We start from the raw sequence: 21,532 nt of genomic DNA on the forward strand, positions 1-21,532 counted from the left end.
TATTACCATATGTGGTGGACGTGTGTGGATGCTAAAAGATATTGGACTAAAATCCACACATGGTTGGAAAAAAATGACAAAAAACCACATAGACTTGAAACCAGAGATATTTTTATTGGGAATTTTACCTGAAATATGCAGTAAGGAATTGAAGTATTTGATTGTAAATGTATTAACAGCGGCTAGGATTGTATTTGCTAAAAACTGGAAAAATGAGAAAATACCATCGCAGGAGGAAGTTATCAAAAAAATAATGGAATGTGCTGAAATGAGTAGATTGACATTTGAAATCAGAGAACAAGAAGATAAACAATTTTATAAGATTTGGGATTTATTTTATCAATGGTTAGACAATAAAACATGGTAATGAAATCTGTAGATTTTTAGAATATAAGGAATATATAAAGATGTATTATTTTTATCATAACTACAATATAATTATAGGATAGATTTGGGATGATAATATGAATTGTCATAAAATAAATCAGCTAAAATATGGATTATTTGGTAAAACATGAATGAATAATAGTATAGTCAAATGATTGATTAACAACGATATTAATGTATTTAGTAATATTTGATTGACAATATGAGAACATATACAATGAAATTGTAAGTGATGACTATGAAGTGAATGCACAAAACAATTTGTAAACCAAACGCCACACTCTATGTATATATGTGGAAGATGGCTTGATGTTTTTATGTTGTGTTTGTCTATGTTTGTCTAAAAAAAAACAATAAAATTTTTTTTCAAAAAAAAAAAAAGAATGCTTTTAAACATTTTGGAATTCTTCAAATAAAGGATTAGGAAATCCTCCAAAATATAGCTAGTTCATAATCCTATCATGAAATGTGGAAAGGAAGTTCCAAAGAACTGATTCAAATCAGAACCTTTGGCAAATGGGGAAAAAATTGGGTTTAATATAATTCTAGATAAATGGGATAATGTATGGACAAAACAACTAAAATTTACATTATAGTTTGAAAGAAAACTTTTATAAAATGATGTACTTGTACTTGACCAGCAAAAATGTATAAAGAGATATCATCATCACCTTTTCAATGTAAGCTAAGCTAAGCTATTTAATGGGTGTATGGGATGTATAGCTTACTTTTGTCCCTCTGTCTCTTTTTTCTTTTTCCCATTAACACAAATAAAGAAGTACATCCAAGTTCACAAATGACCAAATGACCACAGCCTAAGAAGTTTTGAAAGAGTAGCTTTGATATCCCTGTTTCTCATGCTATAAATTAATGGATTCAGCATGGGTGGAAGTGTGGAATAAATTAATGTAATTATGAAATCAAGATTTGATGGTCTATTAGAAATGGGTCTTAGATAAGCAAAGGAGGCAGTAAACAAAAATATAGAGAAGACACTAAGGTGTGGCACACAAGTGGAGAATGCCTTTTTCCTTCCTTGAACAGAAGGAATTTTCAGAACAGCTGAAAATATTTCTACATAAGAAACTATTACAAAAACAAAACACCCAGTTGATAATACAGCACTAAATGCTACAACTCCAATTTCAGTAACATATAAACCAGAGCAGGCAATCTTAAGTAAATGAGGAATTTCACAATAAAACTGATTGACAATATTAGAGCACAGAGGAATAGTAAATGTTTTAGTAGTGTGCAATGTAGCATTGAGGAAAGTGGCAATCCACACACTGCAGATCATTTTGGTGCAGGCCTTCCTGTTCATTATCATTTCATATTGTAGAGGATTGCAAATGGCAACATACCTATCATATGCCATGACAGTGAGCAAGGCAACATCAGAGCCCAGGAAGAAGACAAACAAGAGGACTTGAGCAACACACCCTGAGTAAGAAATATGCCTTGTATTTGTAACAGAATTAAAAACAGCTTTGGGAATGATAACTGAAACAGAACCAATGTCTTGCAAAGCTAAATTCATTAGGAAGAAGTACATGGGAATATGAAGATGGTGGTCAAAAACAACAGCAGAAATGATGACAAGATTCCCTGTTACCGTCATTAAATATAATATTAGTAACAAAGTTGTGTATATAACCTGTAGCTCCCAAATCTTTGAAAATTGCAAAAGAAAAAAGATGGATGTGTTGTTTTCCATTCTTGTTCATGAACCATGATATATCTGGGAGGGAAAGTAGTGAAGTTAAATATTTTCTATTCAATTAACTTCCAATGGATTTAATGAGGAGCTGAGCAGTTTTCCATAAAATTAAATCTCTATTTGCAAATGGACTAAAAACATTCTAAGATACATCATCTGTTTACTCTTCAATATAGGACATTTGTACTCTGGGCTTACCTCCTTTTGGTAATTTGTGAAGACAAAATCTTCATAAATAGAATAAAAAGTTAAATAGAATGAAATGATAAAATAGAATGAATAAATAGAACTTATTTTAAAGTTGCTTCCTAGAATGGCTGAACTAGTGGAAGAGGCAGGCAAACAATTTTTTCCTTCATGAATTTTTTTTTTGCCTGTCTCTTCCACTAGTATTATAACTAGCTAAGTTGATACCCTTTTGGCAACATTCACATCTATTAAAATTGCCACCTTATTGTGGTTGTAGGAGTTGCTATTTAAAGGATGATCTTTAGCATTTAACAATTCTACAAAGCAAGAAATATCAGTGCTTCTTAGTCCCACCGTTTGAAATATAGAATGAAAATTGTAAAGACTTCCTTCATTTCTAAATCTTATTAAGATCTTAATGAAATTAAAACATATAGATAAGTTCTGATTTGATTTAAACTTAAAGGGTAATTTAGTCTACAGTATACTGACCAGATAAAATTAAACGAATGACTCACCATCTTTATTCAAAAAGATTTTTCCCTATTGTCTTTGTGCTGCCACCAATACAAATTTATGTTGTTAAGCTATCAATAAGAATTTATCCATTTTCCACATCACAGTATGGCCACAATAGAGCATATTTTTTACTATATTCTTTGGGACCTGTCCCAAAGGTCTATATTACTCTAGCTGAAGAATTCTGCAGAGGATGAAATCAATGATATTCTAATTTGCAAAACTGATAACTGAAGAGGATGCATCAAAATAGTTGAACATTAACACATTCTCTGTGAGTTTTTGTATAATAGAAATCTAAAATTGTGCCATTTGAAAGTGTTTTAGGTTACATTAGCTTCTTTCCAGTTATGGGTTAGGTTGTTGAAAACAGTTACAGTTATAAACTGAGAAAATGTTGATATCTATCTATCTATCTATCTATCTATCTATCTATCTATCTATCTATCTATCTATCTATCTATCTATCTATCTATATATATATATATATATATATACATATATATATATATATATATATATATATATATCAACATTGTCCTATTCATATATAACTTTATATGCATTTTGTTATATATAAATACACCCATACATACATATACACACATATGTGTATACATATATACACATACATATACACACACACATATACACACATACATACACACACACACACACATACAAATGCAATGTTTTCTTCAGTTTAAAATAACTAATTATTTTTACAGTTTTAATACACACAGACACACAAAAATACAATGGGGAATAAATAATAAAAGTAGAGGTTGATAATACCCCATTTTTTGGATAGACAGTAACTACACTGGGAGGGCTGATCGTGAAAATTCAATGGAATATTATTATTATTATTATTATTATTATTATTATTATTATTATTATTATTATTATTATTATTATTATTATTATTATTATTATTATTATTATTCACAAAAAACAACAATGTACACAACAAATGAGATAACTATGCTGGGTTTCGTATCACAAATCACTAGTTGAACACTTCCCAAGTGTTTAGGATTGCGTGATATATCGGCGGATAATGCGAGCAGATCCCAGTAAGGTAGCCTTCTGCAGCTGACCAATGGTGATTTTGTTAGTGCCAAATGTTTTCAAGTGCTTGCCTAGGTCTTTAGACACAGCACCCAGTGTGCTGAGTACCACTGGAACCACCTGCACTAGTTTATGCCAGAGTCTCTTCAGTTCAATTCTCAAGTCCTGATATCTGGTGATTTTTTCAAGTTGCTTCTCGTCGATTCTGCTGTCACCAGGTATGACAATGTCGATGATCCACACTTTTTTCTTCTCCACAATCATGATATCCAGGGTGTTGTGTTCCAAAACTTTATCAGTCTGTGTTGTTGTTGTTGTTGTTATTATTATTATTAATAATAATAATAATAATAATAATAATAATAATAATAATAATAATAATAATAATAATAATAATAATAATAATAATAATAATAATTGCTTAAAACCATAAAACCAACCATGAACTGAGGAGGCAAAGTTAAAGCTACAGTCTTGCCTTAATTGCATAGATTGGAACATTTTTGAAGATTTCTTTGCAGACTTGGATGAACTCACAGATACCATAACATCATATGTTAGTTGTTGTGAAGACCTATGTGTGCCAACCAAATACAAATACAGAGCAACAACAAGCCTTGATTCACAGCTAAACTCAAGGAGCTACATTATGCCAGAGAGGAAGCCTACAGGAAAGGAGATAAAATGCTGGATAATCAGGTCAGAAATGTATTAACAAAAGAGATAAGAGCAGCAAAAATAAGCTACTATGAAAAGCCGAGGAATCAGCTCTCAAAAAATGAACCAACAAATATATGGAAAACTCTTAAAAATATCAGTGATTACAGCAAACTGCCTTTCCATGCTGAAGGGAATTGACAAGTGGCAGATGACATGACTGTATTTTACTCTAGGTTTGAGAGGAAACCACTGTCAACTATCGCCATCATCTCCATTTAAGTGTAGACTACACTTCTTCTAGAAAAATGAAATATCCTGGGAAATATTAAAAAGGCAGAATATTTCCCCTAAAAAGAGTAAAGTAGAAACTCAGAGAAGCAGAAACTCACCCCCACCCTGTGATAATGGGCCATTAAGGCCTAGGCCAGAGTATTCTACATAATAAAGGGTCTACCCTTCTCCCATCTGACCTCGGAAGACTGTATCAGCCAACACTCAGGTGAAGCCACGTGGTCCAGACAAAGCCTACAAAGTTAGCTAAGACCCCCACCCCTGGGAGTCTGACAGCCAATATTTCTTACACAGGAATAGGAAACACCAAGGTGGGGCCTAACAGAGGTTATATAAGGGTGTCTCAGCATCTTGGTCATCCCTTCTTGACCTTCTCATCTTGAAGTATGTGATCATCCTTTCTTTTTCACTTTGGAGCTCCAAGCCATGTGGTCCTGCTGTCCACTATTAAACCATCTTTCCAAATATGTTTCCAGTGTCTTTTTCCCCACTTGGAACTGAACCCAGAAGGATATTTCTTTCAACATAAGGTACATAAGGTAAACAACAGCCAAGTGTCCTCCAACTGACCCCATCCCTTTGAGCCCCCAATCTCTGGTCATCACAGAAAAAGATGTGTGAGATCTATTTCACAGACAAAAGCCTGGAAAAGCACAAGGCCCAGACAAGATAACTCCTTCTTCCTTGAAAGCTTATGCTGACCAACTGGCCCTCATCTTCACCCGCATCTTTAATAAATCACTAAAGATATGTTACATTCCTTCTTGCTTCAAATGCTCTTCTATCATCCTGATGCCAAAGAAACCCTCCATCAAGGAGCTGAATGACTACAGACTAGTTGCTCTGACAACTGTAGTTTTGAAAAGTTCATGCTGGCCCACCTTTGAAAGGTTTGTGCTGCCCCCCCTGAAAACCATCACAGATCCACTGTTAGATATTTTGCAATTTGCCTACTGAGCAAATAAATCAGCAACAGAGGTGGTATTCAGCAGGTTCTGACCAGTTCTGGAGAACCAGTAGTGGAAATTTTGAGTAGTTTGCAGAACCAGCAAATACTGCCTCTGATTGGCTCGTCCCCATCTATTTTCTGCCTCCCAAGTCCCAGCTGATTGGGTCTTCTTCTGTTGCCCTGCACAGGAGAACGGAGCTAGAAATCAGGTTAGTGGGGTGGGGAGGGAATGGAATTTTGCAGTATCCTTCCCTTGTCATGCCCACCAAGCCACACCAAGCCCACCAAGCAATGCCCACAGAACTGGTAATAAAAAAATTGAATCCCACCACTGATCAGCAGCCATTAATATGGCTCTGCACCACATCCTATGACATCTTGAATCTCCAAAGACCTATGCAAAGGTCCTTTTTATAGATTTCAGTTTGGCATTAAATACCATCATTCCAGATATTCTTCTATCTAAACTGATTTAGCTAGCCATGCTTAACCATACTTGTAAATGGATTGTATCAGATACCCATACAATTATGACAACACCCCCATCCCCCAGGCTGTGTGCTCTCTTCACTTCTCTTCTCTCTCTATACCAACAACTGCATCTTATAGGATCCCTTTGTTAAAGTATGAAGTTTGCAGGTGGTACAACAGTGATTGGCAAAAAATAATAATCAGAAAATAAAATACAAGCTGAATAGTCAAGACCTTGTTGATGATCCAAACTCTGTCAAGGACCTTGGAGTACTCATCTCTAAGTACTCATGATCTAAGTGCTAGAGCCCACTGTAACTGCATAGCCAAAAAGGCATTAAGAGTTGTTAACCTAAACCTACATAGCTTTTTCTCTGGTAATATCACACTACTAACGAGAGCATACAAACATTTGCTAGACCAATACTCGAATACAGCTCATCAGTCTGGAACTCACATCACGTATCTGATATTAGCACAATTGAGAAAGTCCAGAAATAGTTCACAAGAAGAGTTCTCCACTCCTCTACTCATTGCAGAATATCTTATGCCACCAGACTTGAAATTCTAGACCTAGAAAATCTAGAACTACACCGCTTTCGGTTCAATCTAAGTATAGTATATAAAATCATACATTGCAATGTTCTACCTGTCAATGAATACTTCAGCTTCAACCAAAACAATACAAGAGCACACAATAGATACAAAGTCAAGGTTAAGCGCACCAAACTTGATTTCAGGAAATACAACTTCAGCAACGGAGTGGTCAATGTCTGGAATACTCTACCTTTCTCTGTGGTTTCTTCCCCAAACCCCAAAAACTTTAACCTTAAACTGTCTACTATTGACCTCACCCCTTTAAGTGCACAAACGTGCCTACCATCCCTGTCCTATTGTTTCTTTTTATTTTTCTTATATGTATCCATTTCATGTATTCGTAATTATGTTTATACTTATCCCTATTATCTTATAAGCAATTGACAAATAAATAAATAAAATAAATAAATAAAAAGAATAATATAGGCCTTTGATTACATGGGCAAAGTCTCTACCTCAATTTGTCTGATTTGCTCCCCTATGCCAGAAGGAATTAAAATACCTACTCTTTTAAAAAGTGTATTTTATGTATTGAATGCATTTGGATGATGTACATTTTTCATAATCATCTCCTACAGATAATTCTCAAATATTTGTTGTTTTCACATTATTATATGACATAAGGCAGAATATTGATTTTTTTCCCAAAGAAAAATAGTCTATAATACACTGGATGAATATAAACATTTGGTTGAAAAAAGGTTACTTTATCAACAAGTTTATTTTGTGAAATCTAGTTGATTTGGACCATGTATATTTTCCATAGTCATTCCCTATAGATAATTCTTAAATCATTTTTTTCATATTGCCCTGTATAATACATATCCTTGGCTGAACAAATGTTTTATTGGATCCTAATTTGACCCTTCCCCCCACCAGCATCCTTCATAAATACTGTTTATCTTGATGGTAAATTTTCTGCCAGGTTTTCTGAAATAATATAACACTATGTCTACCCATTCAAACACACACACAGAGAGAGAAACATATTTACTCTTTTAAATATCTTCAGTGTTAGTTTAGCACTGAGCCCAGCTTTTTTTAGCAGCCCTAAGTCCATGTTAGTGGGAAAAAATGTACTTAGAGCTTTGTTCAGACTTCTTTCAATGTATGCATCAAGTTATGTATTGGCCTTTCAGATTTCTTTGATTGTGTGTGTGCGTGTGTGTGTGCGTGTGTGTGTTCATGTGCATGTGCATGTGTGTGTGAATCACAATGTGTTACTTTCTACATTTTAAATATTTAAGTACTTTTGGTCTCTTACAAACCTGATGGTTGAGGTGAACTTGATGTACGGTTTTACTTTTTAAATATCCTTTCAGCTTACACAGATCCAATTGTTTGACAATTGTAATTAACACATTCATTTTTTATTTATTTATTTATTTATTTTGTCAAACAATTATTAGATAACAGGTATAAGTATAAACATGGTTATAAATACATGAAATGGATACAAATAAGAAAAAAAAGAAACAATAGGACAGGGATGGTAGGCATGTTTTGATGTGCTTATGCACGCCCTCTACAGACCTCTTAGGAAAAGGGTGAGGTCAATAGTAGACAGTCTAATGTTGAAGATTTTGGGGTTTGGGGAAGAAACCACAGAGTCAGGTGGAGTATTCCAGACATTGACTACTCTGTTGCTGAAGTCGTATTTCCTGCAATCAAGTTTGGTGCAGTTTATCTTTAGTTTGTATCTATTTTGTCGTCTTGTATTGTTTTGGTTGAAACTGAAGTATTCATTGATATGTAGGATATTGCAATATATAATTTTATGTACTATACTTAGATCGAACCGAAGACAGCATAGTTCTAGGTTGTCTAGGTCTAAAATTTCAAGTCTGGTGGAATAAGGTATTCTGCTATGAGTAGAGGAATGGAGGATTCTTCTTGTAAAATATTTCTGGACTTTCTCAATTGTATTAATATCAGATATGTAATGCGGTTTCCAGACTGATGAGCTGTATTCGAGTATTGGTCTAGCAAATGTTTTATATGCTCTAGTTAGTAGAGTGATATTACCGGGGAAAAAGCTATGCAGGATTAGGTTAACAACTCTTTTAAGGGCTTTTTGTAGTTACAGTGGGCTCTAGCACTTAGATCAATTGAGATGAGTACTCCAAGGACCTTGACAAAGTTTTTGTCATCAACAAGGTCTTGACTATTCAGCTTGTATTTTATTTTTTGATTTTTTTTGCCAATATGTAAGATAGAGCATTTATTTGTTGAGATTTGAAGTTGCCATTTGTTTGACCATTCTGACACATAGTTGAGGTCTTTTTGAAGGGTAACAGCATTGTCAGTGGTGTTGAATAGCTTTACATCATCAGCGAAAAGAATTTGCATCAACATGCATCAACCAGAAAGTAAACTTTCCTCTCTGTGCTGTCATCATTGATTCACATTAACTTTCAGAATGAATCCCCCAGGAACAAAAATTTTAGTCTCTGCTGAACTACTGGAAACAAATTCTGACAAACATATTTTATTCATAATAATATATATCCCGTAGTTGTCACTTGATATACAAGTGCAGAAAAGCCTTTTGATTGTCTGAAAGAGAAAAAAAGAGGAAAGGATGATGTGTAGCATATATGGCCTCATGAGTGGCCAGAAGAACACATTGATTTGAAGGGACCGAAAACTAGAGAAGAAATTCATCTGGAAATAAAATATATGAAGAGAGAAAGTGAGATGTATGTTTTCATAATTTTACTGATATACTGGATATTGTTCTTAAAACAGAATGGAATTTATTATGTACTCAGTTGTTTATAAAATATTTAAATAATGTATTTATATACCATCCACACCTAATATATTTCTGTAGAGTATTTCTGTAAATATTTCATTATCTCTATTGAGCCCATGTAGTTAATATACCTACACAGGTTTATCATGCCAAATAAATGCCACCAACCAAATAATATATCCTGTCCGATGCCTGTAAAATAAATGTGTATCTATGTTGGACACTGAATAATTTTGGACAGAGAAGAATACTGTGGAATGTCATAATATATTACAGTAGAGTACAATTAAGTAATAAGATTGTTATCCTCAATGAATCTCATGATATCCCCTTCCCACAAATTTATCAAGGGCACAACTTAAATGAACAAAAAACAAGGTGTGAAGTGCATTCAAAAACATAGAGAAAATTTATGATTATATACACATATACATTCTAGCATTTGCAGTCAGATAGGCAGGTATCTAGTTACCTAGGAAAACATATACAGAAATTCAAAATGATAATTCTCATTGTTTTATAGTTTTATTTGATATTCTTATATATTTTAATTCAGTTAATTTCTTTCTCTTATTCTCTCCTTTCAGAATGAAAAATGATCCCATATATTATACAATATTTAATTGTGTTAGGTCAAGGAGGTGACAGATTCTAGCATTTTCAGCATTTTCTTCTTAACAACATGTAATTTTTGATTAGAAAATATTGCTAATTATTCAATTTTACTTGCTGAGATATTCTTTAATCACATATTCATCTCATGTGTTGATAAAAATCTTGAAAATATTCTTTGATAATCAACCTCCAATACACATTTTATAACTTTTTCATGTTTCCTCCATCATCAGAAGTATTCATATTCAAATGCAAATGTTATTTTATAAGAAGTTGTGATTTTAATATTTATCTTTTTGTTTTCTTTCAGCTGATGCAATCACTCTTGGTAATGAATTTTAAGAAATGGCAAATCAATCATTCATCACTGAATTTCTGCTCCTTGAATTCTCAGCAGTCCGAGAACTGCAAATTGCACATTTCTGTTTATTTCTGACTTTATATTTAATGACCCTAACAGGGAATATTCTTATAATCTTTGCAGTGGTTTTTGATTACCGTCTCCACACACCCATGTACTTCTTTCTAATGAATTTGGCCATCCAGGACATTGCTTCTGTCTCAGCGCTTATCCCAAAAATTATGCTCAATTATGTATTGAACAACCAATACATTTCTTATTCTGGATGTGTTGCTCAAGTCCTTTTCTTTATCTCCTTTGTAGGATGTGATGTTGCACTTCTTACAGTCATGGCCTATGATCGCTATGTTGCCATCTGCAACCCTTTGCAATATGAACTGATAATGAATAGAAGAGTTTGCATGCAAATGGTTGGAAGTGTATGGATTGCTGGTTTCCTCTATGGAGGATTGCATACTGGTGGCACTTTTGCATCACCTTTCTGTTCCAATGTTGTCAATCAATTCTTCTGTGAAATCCCACAGTTACTTAAGCTGGCTTGCTCTGATTTATTCCTAGCTGAAATTGGAGCTCTAATTTTTAGTTCTCTAGTTGTGGTTGGCATCCTTATCTTCATTGTTGCTACCTATGTGCAAATCTTCTCTGCTGTTCTGAGAATTCCTTCTGTTCAAGCGAGGAAAAAGGCATTGTCCACCTGTCTACCCCATGTCACTGTTTTCTCTGTATTTGCAACTGTTGTGTGCTTTGCTTATCTTAGATCCCCACCTCAGAAACCTTCCCATATGGATTTGGCAATTACTATAATGTACTCCATTATTCCACCCATGCTAAATCCATTAATCTATAGCCTGAGAAATAAAGAAATTAAAAATGCTCTATCAAAGCTGTTACATTTCTGAGATTCTTCTAAGAATATTTTGTTTATGTAGGTGTAGCTATGAATCTATGATTGTATAGCCATTTTATTAGGGAACTGATGTCAAATGTTAATTTCAGCAATAACTGTCAGATATATGTAGAAAAACATGGATAAAACTTTCATAAAAGTATTAATTATTGAAGAGTGTTGCATGCTGGAAATAAACCTCTCTTAAAATGTATATGTACATATATGTATATGCATATGTCTCTCTCTTTCCCTCCCCCTCCCTCCCTCTGTCCCACTCCCTCCCTCCCTCCCCGCTCTCTCTGTGTGTATACATACATACACTTTTCGGATTGTTCCCCAATAGGATAGATTTTTTTCAGAGGAAATATCTCAATGCTCCCATTTCCTCTCAGTGAGTAAATTATTTGAATCCTTGGTTGAGCTAAAATATTGCTTATAACATATGAGTTGTCTCATTATAATAATCTCATAAATAAACCTACAGTTTATTAAACCAATAAAAGTGATGCAAGACCTCTCTTCTCCCACTACCCAGGAAGAAAGACAAAAAAAATCACAAATCACAAATCTAAATCAGAAAGCTTTTAATGACTAATTTCCTAAACTCTCCTTGTGATAAACAAAGTCAGAACAAGGCACATGCTATTTTGCTATTTGAAATGAAACAATCTGTGGATTGGATAATATGAGCTCTTTGACAAAGATGTTTTGCTTGGTTCTGTCTGTCTGTCTGTCTGTCTGTCTGTCTGTCTGTCTATCTATCTATCTATCTATCTATCTATCTATCTATCTATCTATCTATCTATCTATCTATCTAATTTATCATCTCTGTCATCTCTATATCTTTCCCATCTCTCTCTCTCTATCTCTCTATCACTACCTATATTTATCTATAAGATCATCTATATTTACAGTGTGTGTGTGTGTGTGTGTGTGTGTGTGTGTATAAAACAATCATCTATTATCTGTCTGTATGTCTGTCCATCACCTATCTGTATCTAGCCATCTATCTATTTATATATTTTTCTATCTAAATATTAAGATTATTCAGTTCCCTAATATTAACTGAAAATAAGAAAAAACCAATCAGTTGGTCCAAGTTATAATCTTTTATGTCTTTTTCCATTACAGATAAAAACTTTTCTTTCTTCATTGGTTTATCTAAGGTGTATACAAAAGCATCAAAGTATCCCAGTAACCACTGGACAAAATGGAGTATCCATCTGTATCTTTTATCTTTTTAATTTAATCTTTATCTTTTTAATCCTTTTGCAAGGATTTTTTGTTTTGTTTTTTGTTTTATTTTGTTATAAAATAATGGACTGTGGCCATACTTTTTCAAATTGATGTTTCCAGAGGGGGAAAAAACCCTAAAATTGTTATGAATAGTTTTCCTGCATAGCAATGCAATCTGTCTCCACTAAGCATTAGAACTGCTAGAAATTCAAATACAACAAGAAAATAGAATCTCACCATTATTATTTTTTTATTGACTTAAGACTTTTGTATATCTGAACACCTTGTACCAAATTCTGGGAGGCTCTCAATCAAAACTTAAAAACAACATAAAAACCATATAAAAGCCACTAAAACCATCAACATTAGAAACAAAAACATAGTGGTAAGTTAAGCTTTTGACATGCAGACATTACTCATCCTAACTCAGCCCTTAGTGGAAAAGGCAGGTCTTTAGAGCTTTTCAGATGAGTAGGAGATATAGAGGTCTGCCAAAATTCAAGGGGAATAATGTTTCATAGGGCAGGGGCTGCCATGCTTCCTAGCTCCCACAAGCTAGGAAGCATGTCAGAAAATGATAGAAGTATGCCTACACTTTTTAACCCAGTAGGATCGGTAAATGAACATAAATTGAAATTATTTGCTAACAATATTGTATCAACAAGCACTAAATTTAATGATTGTTTAATAACATTGATTGAACTCATAAAACATTATGATTTGGTGTCATGTTACTGAATCAACAAAGACAAAACAAAATTTTAAAAAAAAGGAAAAACTGAAACACTGATGTGCAAAATGAATGCAGATGAACCATAAATTGTATGTTGATTAAGAGGCTCTAATGTTATCTTTAACAAGGTAATTCATAGTCTGTTTCTTAATTTGCAATACTTTTTCTACTTTTAATTCATTCCAATACTATAATTTAAACAAAAGAATTATGCAAAAAGGGGAAACATTGAAAATGTTGATTGAATTTGAAAATCCTATAACACATAATAACAATAGCACTTAGACACATATAGTGCTTTACAGCCTTCTCTAAGCAGTTTTACAGAGTCAGCATATTGTCCCCAACAATCTGGGTACTCATTTTACCCACCTTGGGAGGATGGAAGGCTGAGTCAACCTTGAGCCTGGTGGGATTTGAATTGTCAAAGTTCAGGCAACTGATAGTTAGCAGTACTGAACTACATAGCCAAAAAGGCATTAAGAGTTGTTAACCTAATCCTATGTAGCTTTTTCTCTAGTAATATCACATTACTAACTAGAGCATGCAAAACATTTGCTAGACCAATACTCGAATACAGCTCATCAGTCTGGAACCCACATTATGTATCTGATATTAGCACAGTTGAGAAAGTCCAGAAATATTTCACAAGAAGAGTTCTCCACTCCTCTACTCGTTGCAGAATACCTTATGCCACCAGACTTGAAATGCTAGACCTAGAAAACCTAGAACTATGCTGCCTTCCATCCAATCTTAGTATATAAAATAATACATTGCAATGTCCTACCTGTCAATGAATACTTCAGCTTCAACCAAAACAATACAAGAGCAAAAAATAGATACAAACTCAAGGTTAATCACACCAAACTTGATTGCAGGAAATACGACTTCAGCAACAGAGTGGTCAATGTCTGGAATACTCTATCTGTGGTTTCTTCCCCAAACCCACAAAACTTTAACCTTAGACTGTCTACTACTGACCTCACTCCTTTCCTAAGAGGTCTGTAGGGGGCATGTATAAGCACACCAACATGCCTACCATCCCTGTCCTATTGTTTCTTTTATTTTTCTTATATGTACCCATTTCATGTATTCATAACTATGTATATACTTATACCTATTATCTTGTAAGCGATTGACAAATCAAATAAATAAATAAATATAAATAAATAAGTAAGAAATGGCTTCAGTGTTCATCAAGGAATTTACATGGACTTTGGAACTGTGACTGAGAAGGAGCCAAGATCTTGTAAGGATAGATTGATAAGAAAAAAATACATGGGTGAATGGAGTTGATGGCTATAAACAATGACAATGACAATGGTGAGATTTTCAATAAAAGCTACCAAATAAATTATTTAAAAAACAACAATATGAATTATCCGGAGTTCTTCAGTGTCAGGGAATCCATGTAGAAGGAATTCACTAACTCTTGACTTATTTTCCATTCTGCTTTTTTATTTCAGATGTCATAATAAGAGGTTTAACCTAGACTATTTCCATATACCTTTGGCAGTATTTATGCTGCAATGAAATGCTCATCAAACAATATTTTTGATGCAAAGGGGTTAGATAAAACAGAGGTTTATCTATGGAATGTTTGTAATTTTCCTCAGGGAGCTCATTTCTCAAGAGTCTAATTTACTTTAGATCCATGTATATGTGTGAAAATTTGGTTACAGCTTTATTCATACTGCTTTCAATCTGCATGGCAAATAATATGCTAATTTTTCAGACTAGATAGACTAGGATAGGATAGGATAACTTCATTCTTGGATGACTTCTAGTCCAATCCCCTTCTTGAGCAGACCTACACCATTTCAGACAAATGGTTGTCCAGTTATCCAATCTCTTTTTGAAAGCCTCTAGTGATAGTGCATCCACAATTTTTGAAAGCAAGCTATTGCATTGGTTAATTGATCTTACCTTTAGGAAATTTATCCTTAGTTCTAAGTTTCTTCTCTCCTTGATTAGTTTCCATCTATTGTTTCTTGTCTTGCCTTTTGGTGCTTTGGAAAATAGATTTACCCTTCATCTAAATAGGAGCCCCACAAATATTGGAGCACAAGTTAATTTCAGTTCAAACACAAAAGCAAATTGCATAATTGTTTTTGTTGTTTTGACTACATATTCAATTTTTTGCTCATGTAATCAAAGCTTATAGTTTTTTTATGTGTGTTGCCTGTTCAATTTTCACTTTTGAGTCCCCAATGGGTGTCCCTGGTTTGACCTCTGGTAAACATGATATATGTAGGGAGTTTTCTTTAAAATTGTAAGAAGTATTTTTCCAATGTCCTCTTCCTTCCCCTCCTTCTGCACCACCATCACAATCTTGTGGCCCTTCACCCAAGCATAAATATTTACTAATATAATATTAGTAGCTATATATTGTATAATACACACACACACACACACACCAAGATTGTGATGGTGGTGCAAAAGAAGGAGAAGGAAGAGGACATTGGCAATGGAAAAATACTTTTTTACATTTTTAAAGAAAACTTCCTACATATATCATGTTCACCAGAAGTCAAACCAGGGACACCCATTAGGGACTCAAAGATCAAGATTGAACTTGCAACACACATAAAAAAAAACTATAAGCTTTGATTACATGGGCAAAAATTTTACTTTGAAGGTTTGGGGCCCTTCTTTTTTTTCTGAGGGATTTAAAATTATTAATTTTTTATTTAAAAAATTATCTTGTGTATCTTAGTTTATAGGTAGTCTTGAATTACAGCCACAATTTCTATAACTAAGCAACACATTTGCTAAGTGAATTTTGCTCCATTTTATAATCTTCCTCGTTGTAGTTGTGAATAACTGCAGTTGTTAGATTAGTAATATGGTTGTTAAATGAATCTGGTTTTCCCATTGACTTTGCCTGTCAGAAGTTGCAAAATGTAATCACATGACCCTGGGTAACTGTAACCATTATAAATATGAATCAATTGCCAAGTTCCTGAATTTTGATCATGTGACCATGGAAATGCTGTAATGGTCATAAGTATAAAAATAGTGATCACTTTTTTCATTGCTATTGTAACTATGAACAGTCACAAATGAACTGTTGTAAGTTGAGGATTACCTGTATTTGGATGATGTGCATTTTTCAGAAATGAGTTTGATTTTAAACTATTTTTTCACATTAATATATGACATGAGTCAGGATGCTTATTGCTTTTAAAAAAAGTTGTGTGGATGGCTAAAAATCTTTGGCTTCCAGATTGGCTTTTCACCAGCATACTTTCATAAGCACTGTTCATCCAGGTCTTTTTTGTATTAAATACACAAACTAAGTTTTTGGAAGTAATATAAAGCTATATGTACTCATTAAAACATAAATTTCTATTTACAATTTTAAATATTTTCAATGCAAATTTTCTATCACATCATTGTTTTCTTTTGTTTGAAATTAAATATTGCATAAAAATTACAGGAACCTAATTTTATGCTTTTTTCAGTTGCATCATCTGCTTCCAAGATAAATCAGCATCTGAAATTAAATAAAATAGATCCATATGCAGGGTCCAAAGCTTTCATAGCAGTGATGATTATGTCACACCACTGTGCAAAAGTTCCATGACTTTTGTATATTTTAATTATTTATTAATTTATTTTATTTTTCTATAGCTGCATATCTCAGCAAACAACTCTGGGTGACTCACAATTCAAAATTAACTTATTACAATTAAAATCTTAAAAACATTTTAAAATAATAAAAACAGCAAAAGGCATTAAAACAAAAAATATCTGACTACCTACAAAGCAAGATATCTGGCCTGTTAATATAGTTAGCAGTGGGGCCATGTAGTACCCTAGACTCCAGAGCATAGCCAGGTTTTTAAAACTTTAAGGAAGGCTAATGGTATTGGGGCCATTCTAATCTCCAAAGGGAAGATGTTTCCACAAAGCAAGAGTTGCTGCAGAAAGAAATGGCCTTCTAGGCTCCATAAAGGACATTCTCTGGTGATGGGATTTGCAGCATGCCCATTTTATTTGATCTGGTTGGATGGGTAGAAAAAAAGGTGGTTGAAAAAAAGGCAATAAAATATGATGTGGCAATGCACAAATAAAAGGAATGGAGCATTTATTATACTGTCACAATGTGACTGTTGCAGAGTCATGGTCATTTGCAATACACTAGATTTATATCCAAAGATATGCCTGTGGTTCAGAACAGGTGAGTTAAGCAACATTTTCTTTCTAAAAAAGCAACATTTTCCTTCTAAAAAAATTACAATGTATTACTTTGTACATTTTGATGTTTTAAGTGCTTTTGGTACGTTTAAAAGGTTATAGTTGAGGAGACATTTTTGTTCAGTTTTATCTTTTTGTAATATTTGAGCTAATACAGACAGTTATTTGAAAATTGTAATTAGCAGACACATCAACCAGAAAGTAAACATTTCTATCTCTGCTCTCATTATTAATTTGCATTAACTTTCTGAATGAATCTTCCAGGAATAAAGTTTTGGGCTCTGATGAACTATTAAGAACAGGTTTTGACAAACATAACACTTATATTTATAATAATATGTGTCCCATAGTAACCACTTGATAGACAAATTTGACTGTTTGAAGGAAAAAAAGGAGAGGAGGGGATTGTATGTAGCACATAAGGCTTCATAAGTGAGCAACAGAATCCATTGCTTTGAAATAGAAAGCTAGAGAAGAAAATTCCATCTGAAAATAAAATATAAGAAGAGAGAAAGTAAGATTTATGTTTTAATAATTTTACTGATAAACTGGTTATTTTTCTTAGAACAGAATGAAAATAACTTCGTACTCAATTGTTTATAAAATATTTTAATTTATATACCATTAACATCTGATATACTTGTGTGGAGTCTTTCTGTAGATTATTTCATTATCTTTGATGAGGACATATGTTATACCTAATCTATATATATAGGATTTATTATGTCAAATAAATATCCCCAAACAAATACAGTCTCCTGCCCAATTATTTGTACTCTGTAGCTGTGCTGATGACTCTGGGCAATTCTGGACAAAGTAAGAATGTTATGGAATGTCAAAACATTTTACCATAGAGTACAATTAAGTAGTAAGATTGTTATCCTCAATAGATCTCAATGATATCCCCTTCCCTTCCCACAAAATAACCAACTTAAATAACAATGAGAAACAAATGAAGAAAAAAGGCCTGACATAAAATCAAAAACAGAGAAAATTTATGATTATGCAGATATGTACATTTTAGCATTGAAATTCAGATGGGTAGTTATCTACCTAGCTACATAAACATATACAAAGCTCCAGAATAATATTTCCCATTGCTTTATAGTTTTTTAAAAAATATTTTTATATATTTTAATTGAATTCATTTCTTTTTTCTATTACATACATTTCCCATATACTGTACAATATTTACAATAATTATTAATGTAGTTGAAATAATACTTCTCTACATGATTGTGTTAGATCAAGGAGGTTACAGATTCTAGAATTTTCTACATTTTTTCTTAACAAAATGTAATTTCTGATTCAGAAAATATTGTTAATTATTTTATAATCCTTATTCACACATATATCTGATCTTGCATAAAAATATTGAAAACATTCTTTGAAAATCAACCTCCAATACACATTTTATAACTTTTTTCATGTTTCCTCCATCATCAGAAGTATTCATGTACAAATGCAATTGTTATTTTATAAGAGATTGTGATTTTAATATTTATCTTTTTGTTTTCTTACAGTTGATTCAATCACTCTTGGTAATGAATTTTAAGAAATGGCAAATCAATCATTCATCACTGAATTTCTGCTCCTTGAATTCTCAGCAGTCCGAGAACTGCGAATTGCACATTTCTGTTTATTTCTGACTTTATATTTAATGACCCTAACAGGGAATATTCTTATAATCTTTGCAGTGGTTTTTGATTACCGTCTCCACACACCCATGTACTTCTTTCTAATGAATTTGGCCATCCAGGACATTGCTTCTGTCTCAGCGCTTATCCCAAAAATTATGCTCAATTATGTATTGAACAACCAATACATTTCTTATTCTGGATGTGTTGCTCAAGTCCTTTTCTTTATCTCCTTTGTAGGATGTGATGTTGCCCTTCTTACAGTCATGGCCTATGATCGCTATGTTGCCATCTGCAACCCTTTGCAATATGAACTGATAATGAATAGAAGAGTTTGCATGCAAATGGTTGGAAGTGTATGGATTGCTGGTTTCCTCTATGGAGGGTTACATACTGGTGGCACTTTTGCATCACCTTTCTGTTCCAACGTTGTCAATCAGTTCTTCTGTGAAATCCCACAGTTACTTAAGCTGGCTTGCTCTGATTTGTTCCTAGCTGAAATTGGAGCCCTCATATTTAGTGCTCTAACTGGGGTTGGCATCCTTATTTTCATTGTTGCTACTTACATACAGATCTTGTCTGCTGTCTTGAGAATTCCTTCTGTTCAAGCGAGGAAAAAGGCATTGTCCACCTGTCTACCACATGTCACTGTTTTCTTTGTATTTGTAACTATTGTCAGTTTTGCTTATCTTAGAAGCCCACCTCAGAAACCTTCCCATCTGGATTTGGCAATCACTATAGCATACTCCATTATTCCATCCTTGCTAAATCCATTGATTTATAGCTTGAGAAATAAAGAAATTAAAAATGCTCTATCAAAGCTGTTACATTTCTGAGATTCTTTTAAGAATATCTTGTTCAATTAGGTGTAGCTATGAATCTGTCATTATGTATCTTCTATATTAGGAAACTGATGTCAAATTTAATTTCAGTGATAACTGCAAGACATGCATAGATATTTCATAAAATCTTATTAATTTTCTGGAGTGGTGTGCAAACTTGAAATAAACATCTCTCTTTATGCATATATGTATATGAATGTGTATCCGTGTGTCTTATGTTCATATGGGTGTATATGTGTGTGAGTCAGTGTACACAAATGCCCACACACTCTCTCTCTTCATCTATGGAAATTCTAAGTTATCCACTTCATGGTTGTGAACTGAAGAAGCTTCTTGGATAAGAAGTGAAACGTCTTCAGGAAAAACAGTTGCCTTTCAAAAAACACCCCCCCCCCCACTCTGTCTCTGTCTCCATCTCTATCTCTATCTCTATCTCTATCTCTATCTCTATCTATCTCTATCTGTATCTCTAACTCTATCTCTAACTCTATCTCTAACTCTAACTCTAACTCTATCTCTATCTCTCCATATTTCCCCCCAATAGAATATTTTTTATTCAGAGAGGACATATCTCAATGCCCCATATCCTCTGTTATTTGGACCCTTATTAGAGTTAAAATATTGCTTATATCACAAGAGCTATTCCATTACTATAATGTTATGGACTCCTACAAGTTCTTGTATCAGTGACCTAAAATGTTGTATGAGTTCTTTTCTCCCACTACCTAGGAAGAAAGATAAATATTTTAAAAATCACAAGTCTAAATCACAAGTCTTTAATGTCTAATTTTCTAAATTCATCCTGGAAATAAACAAAACCATTTGAAATGATTTTATTCTGCCATTGGAAATGAAATAATCTTTGATTTAAGAGTCATATTTTTAGTTGTTTGAACTATTTGATAAAAATAATTCAACCCTAACCTTAATTCTAATCCTAATTAACATACTATTCCACTTAACTTTTAATTTGTGTCCCCCCCCCAAAAAAAATCCCAACACAAAGTGATGGAATTATGCCTAACCTGTAACAGAGTATTTAACTTTGATTAGAGGTGATAAAGAGAATAATAATTCCATGGATAGTTCTTGATTAAAATCAAGGAATGAATCTTGGGGAAGGGATTCAATAAAGAAATATATTTTTCATAAAGGAGTTAAGATTTTCTTTACACAGTTCTCTCTTCTGTCCTGTTGAGATCTTAACGCTGTTGTGATTTATCAGATGAAATAAATCTTGGCTCTTTCAGTGGAATCTGTAGCAGTATGAAGTGATCGCTTCCTTAATAGCACATTTTGCGTTTTTATAATTATGACAAATCTGTATTTATCATCATTTTCAGTCTCTCTCTCTCTCTCTCTCTCTCTCTGTCTGTCTCTCTCTCTCTGTGTATTATCCCTGTAATATAA

At 33.3% G+C, this 21,532-nt stretch overlaps 3 protein-coding genes across 3 annotated transcripts in view; 2 read left to right on the plus strand and 1 right to left on the minus strand.

The window, feature by feature from the left end:
- LOC113425608 (olfactory receptor 14J1-like) overlaps positions 1-2,683 on the minus strand; it is a 6,892-nt gene extending 4,209 nt beyond the window's left edge. Inside the window, exons 1-2 of the mRNA XM_026687834.2 lie at positions 2,661-2,683; positions 1,200-2,090 (exon numbers count right to left, since the gene is read on the minus strand). Of these exons, the coding sequence (XP_026543619.2) occupies positions 1,200-2,008 (809 nt within the window). The 5' untranslated portion in view covers positions 2,009-2,090; positions 2,661-2,683. The remainder of the gene's footprint in view (positions 1-1,199; positions 2,091-2,660) is intronic.
- A 7,886-nt stretch (positions 2,684-10,569) lies between these two features.
- LOC113425636 (olfactory receptor 14J1-like) lies at positions 10,570-11,484 on the plus strand. The gene has a single exon (XM_026687860.1). It carries the CDS (start codon positions 10,570-10,572, stop codon positions 11,482-11,484), a length of 915 nt encoding a protein of 304 aa, XP_026543645.1.
- Positions 11,485-19,201: 7,717 nt separating this feature from the next.
- On the plus strand, positions 19,202-20,116 carry LOC113425639 (olfactory receptor 14C36-like). Its single transcript, XM_026687862.2, has one exon. It carries the CDS (start codon positions 19,202-19,204, stop codon positions 20,114-20,116), a length of 915 nt encoding a protein of 304 aa, XP_026543647.1.
- Positions 20,117-21,532: the final 1,416 nt, after the last annotated feature.

The sequence above is a fragment of the Notechis scutatus genome, chromosome Z (assembly GCF_049901735.1).
Source record: "Notechis scutatus isolate UNSWTSFEM ecotype Mainland chromosome Z, rNotScu1.2, whole genome shotgun sequence".
NCBI lineage: Eukaryota > Metazoa > Chordata > Lepidosauria > Squamata > Elapidae > Notechis > Notechis scutatus.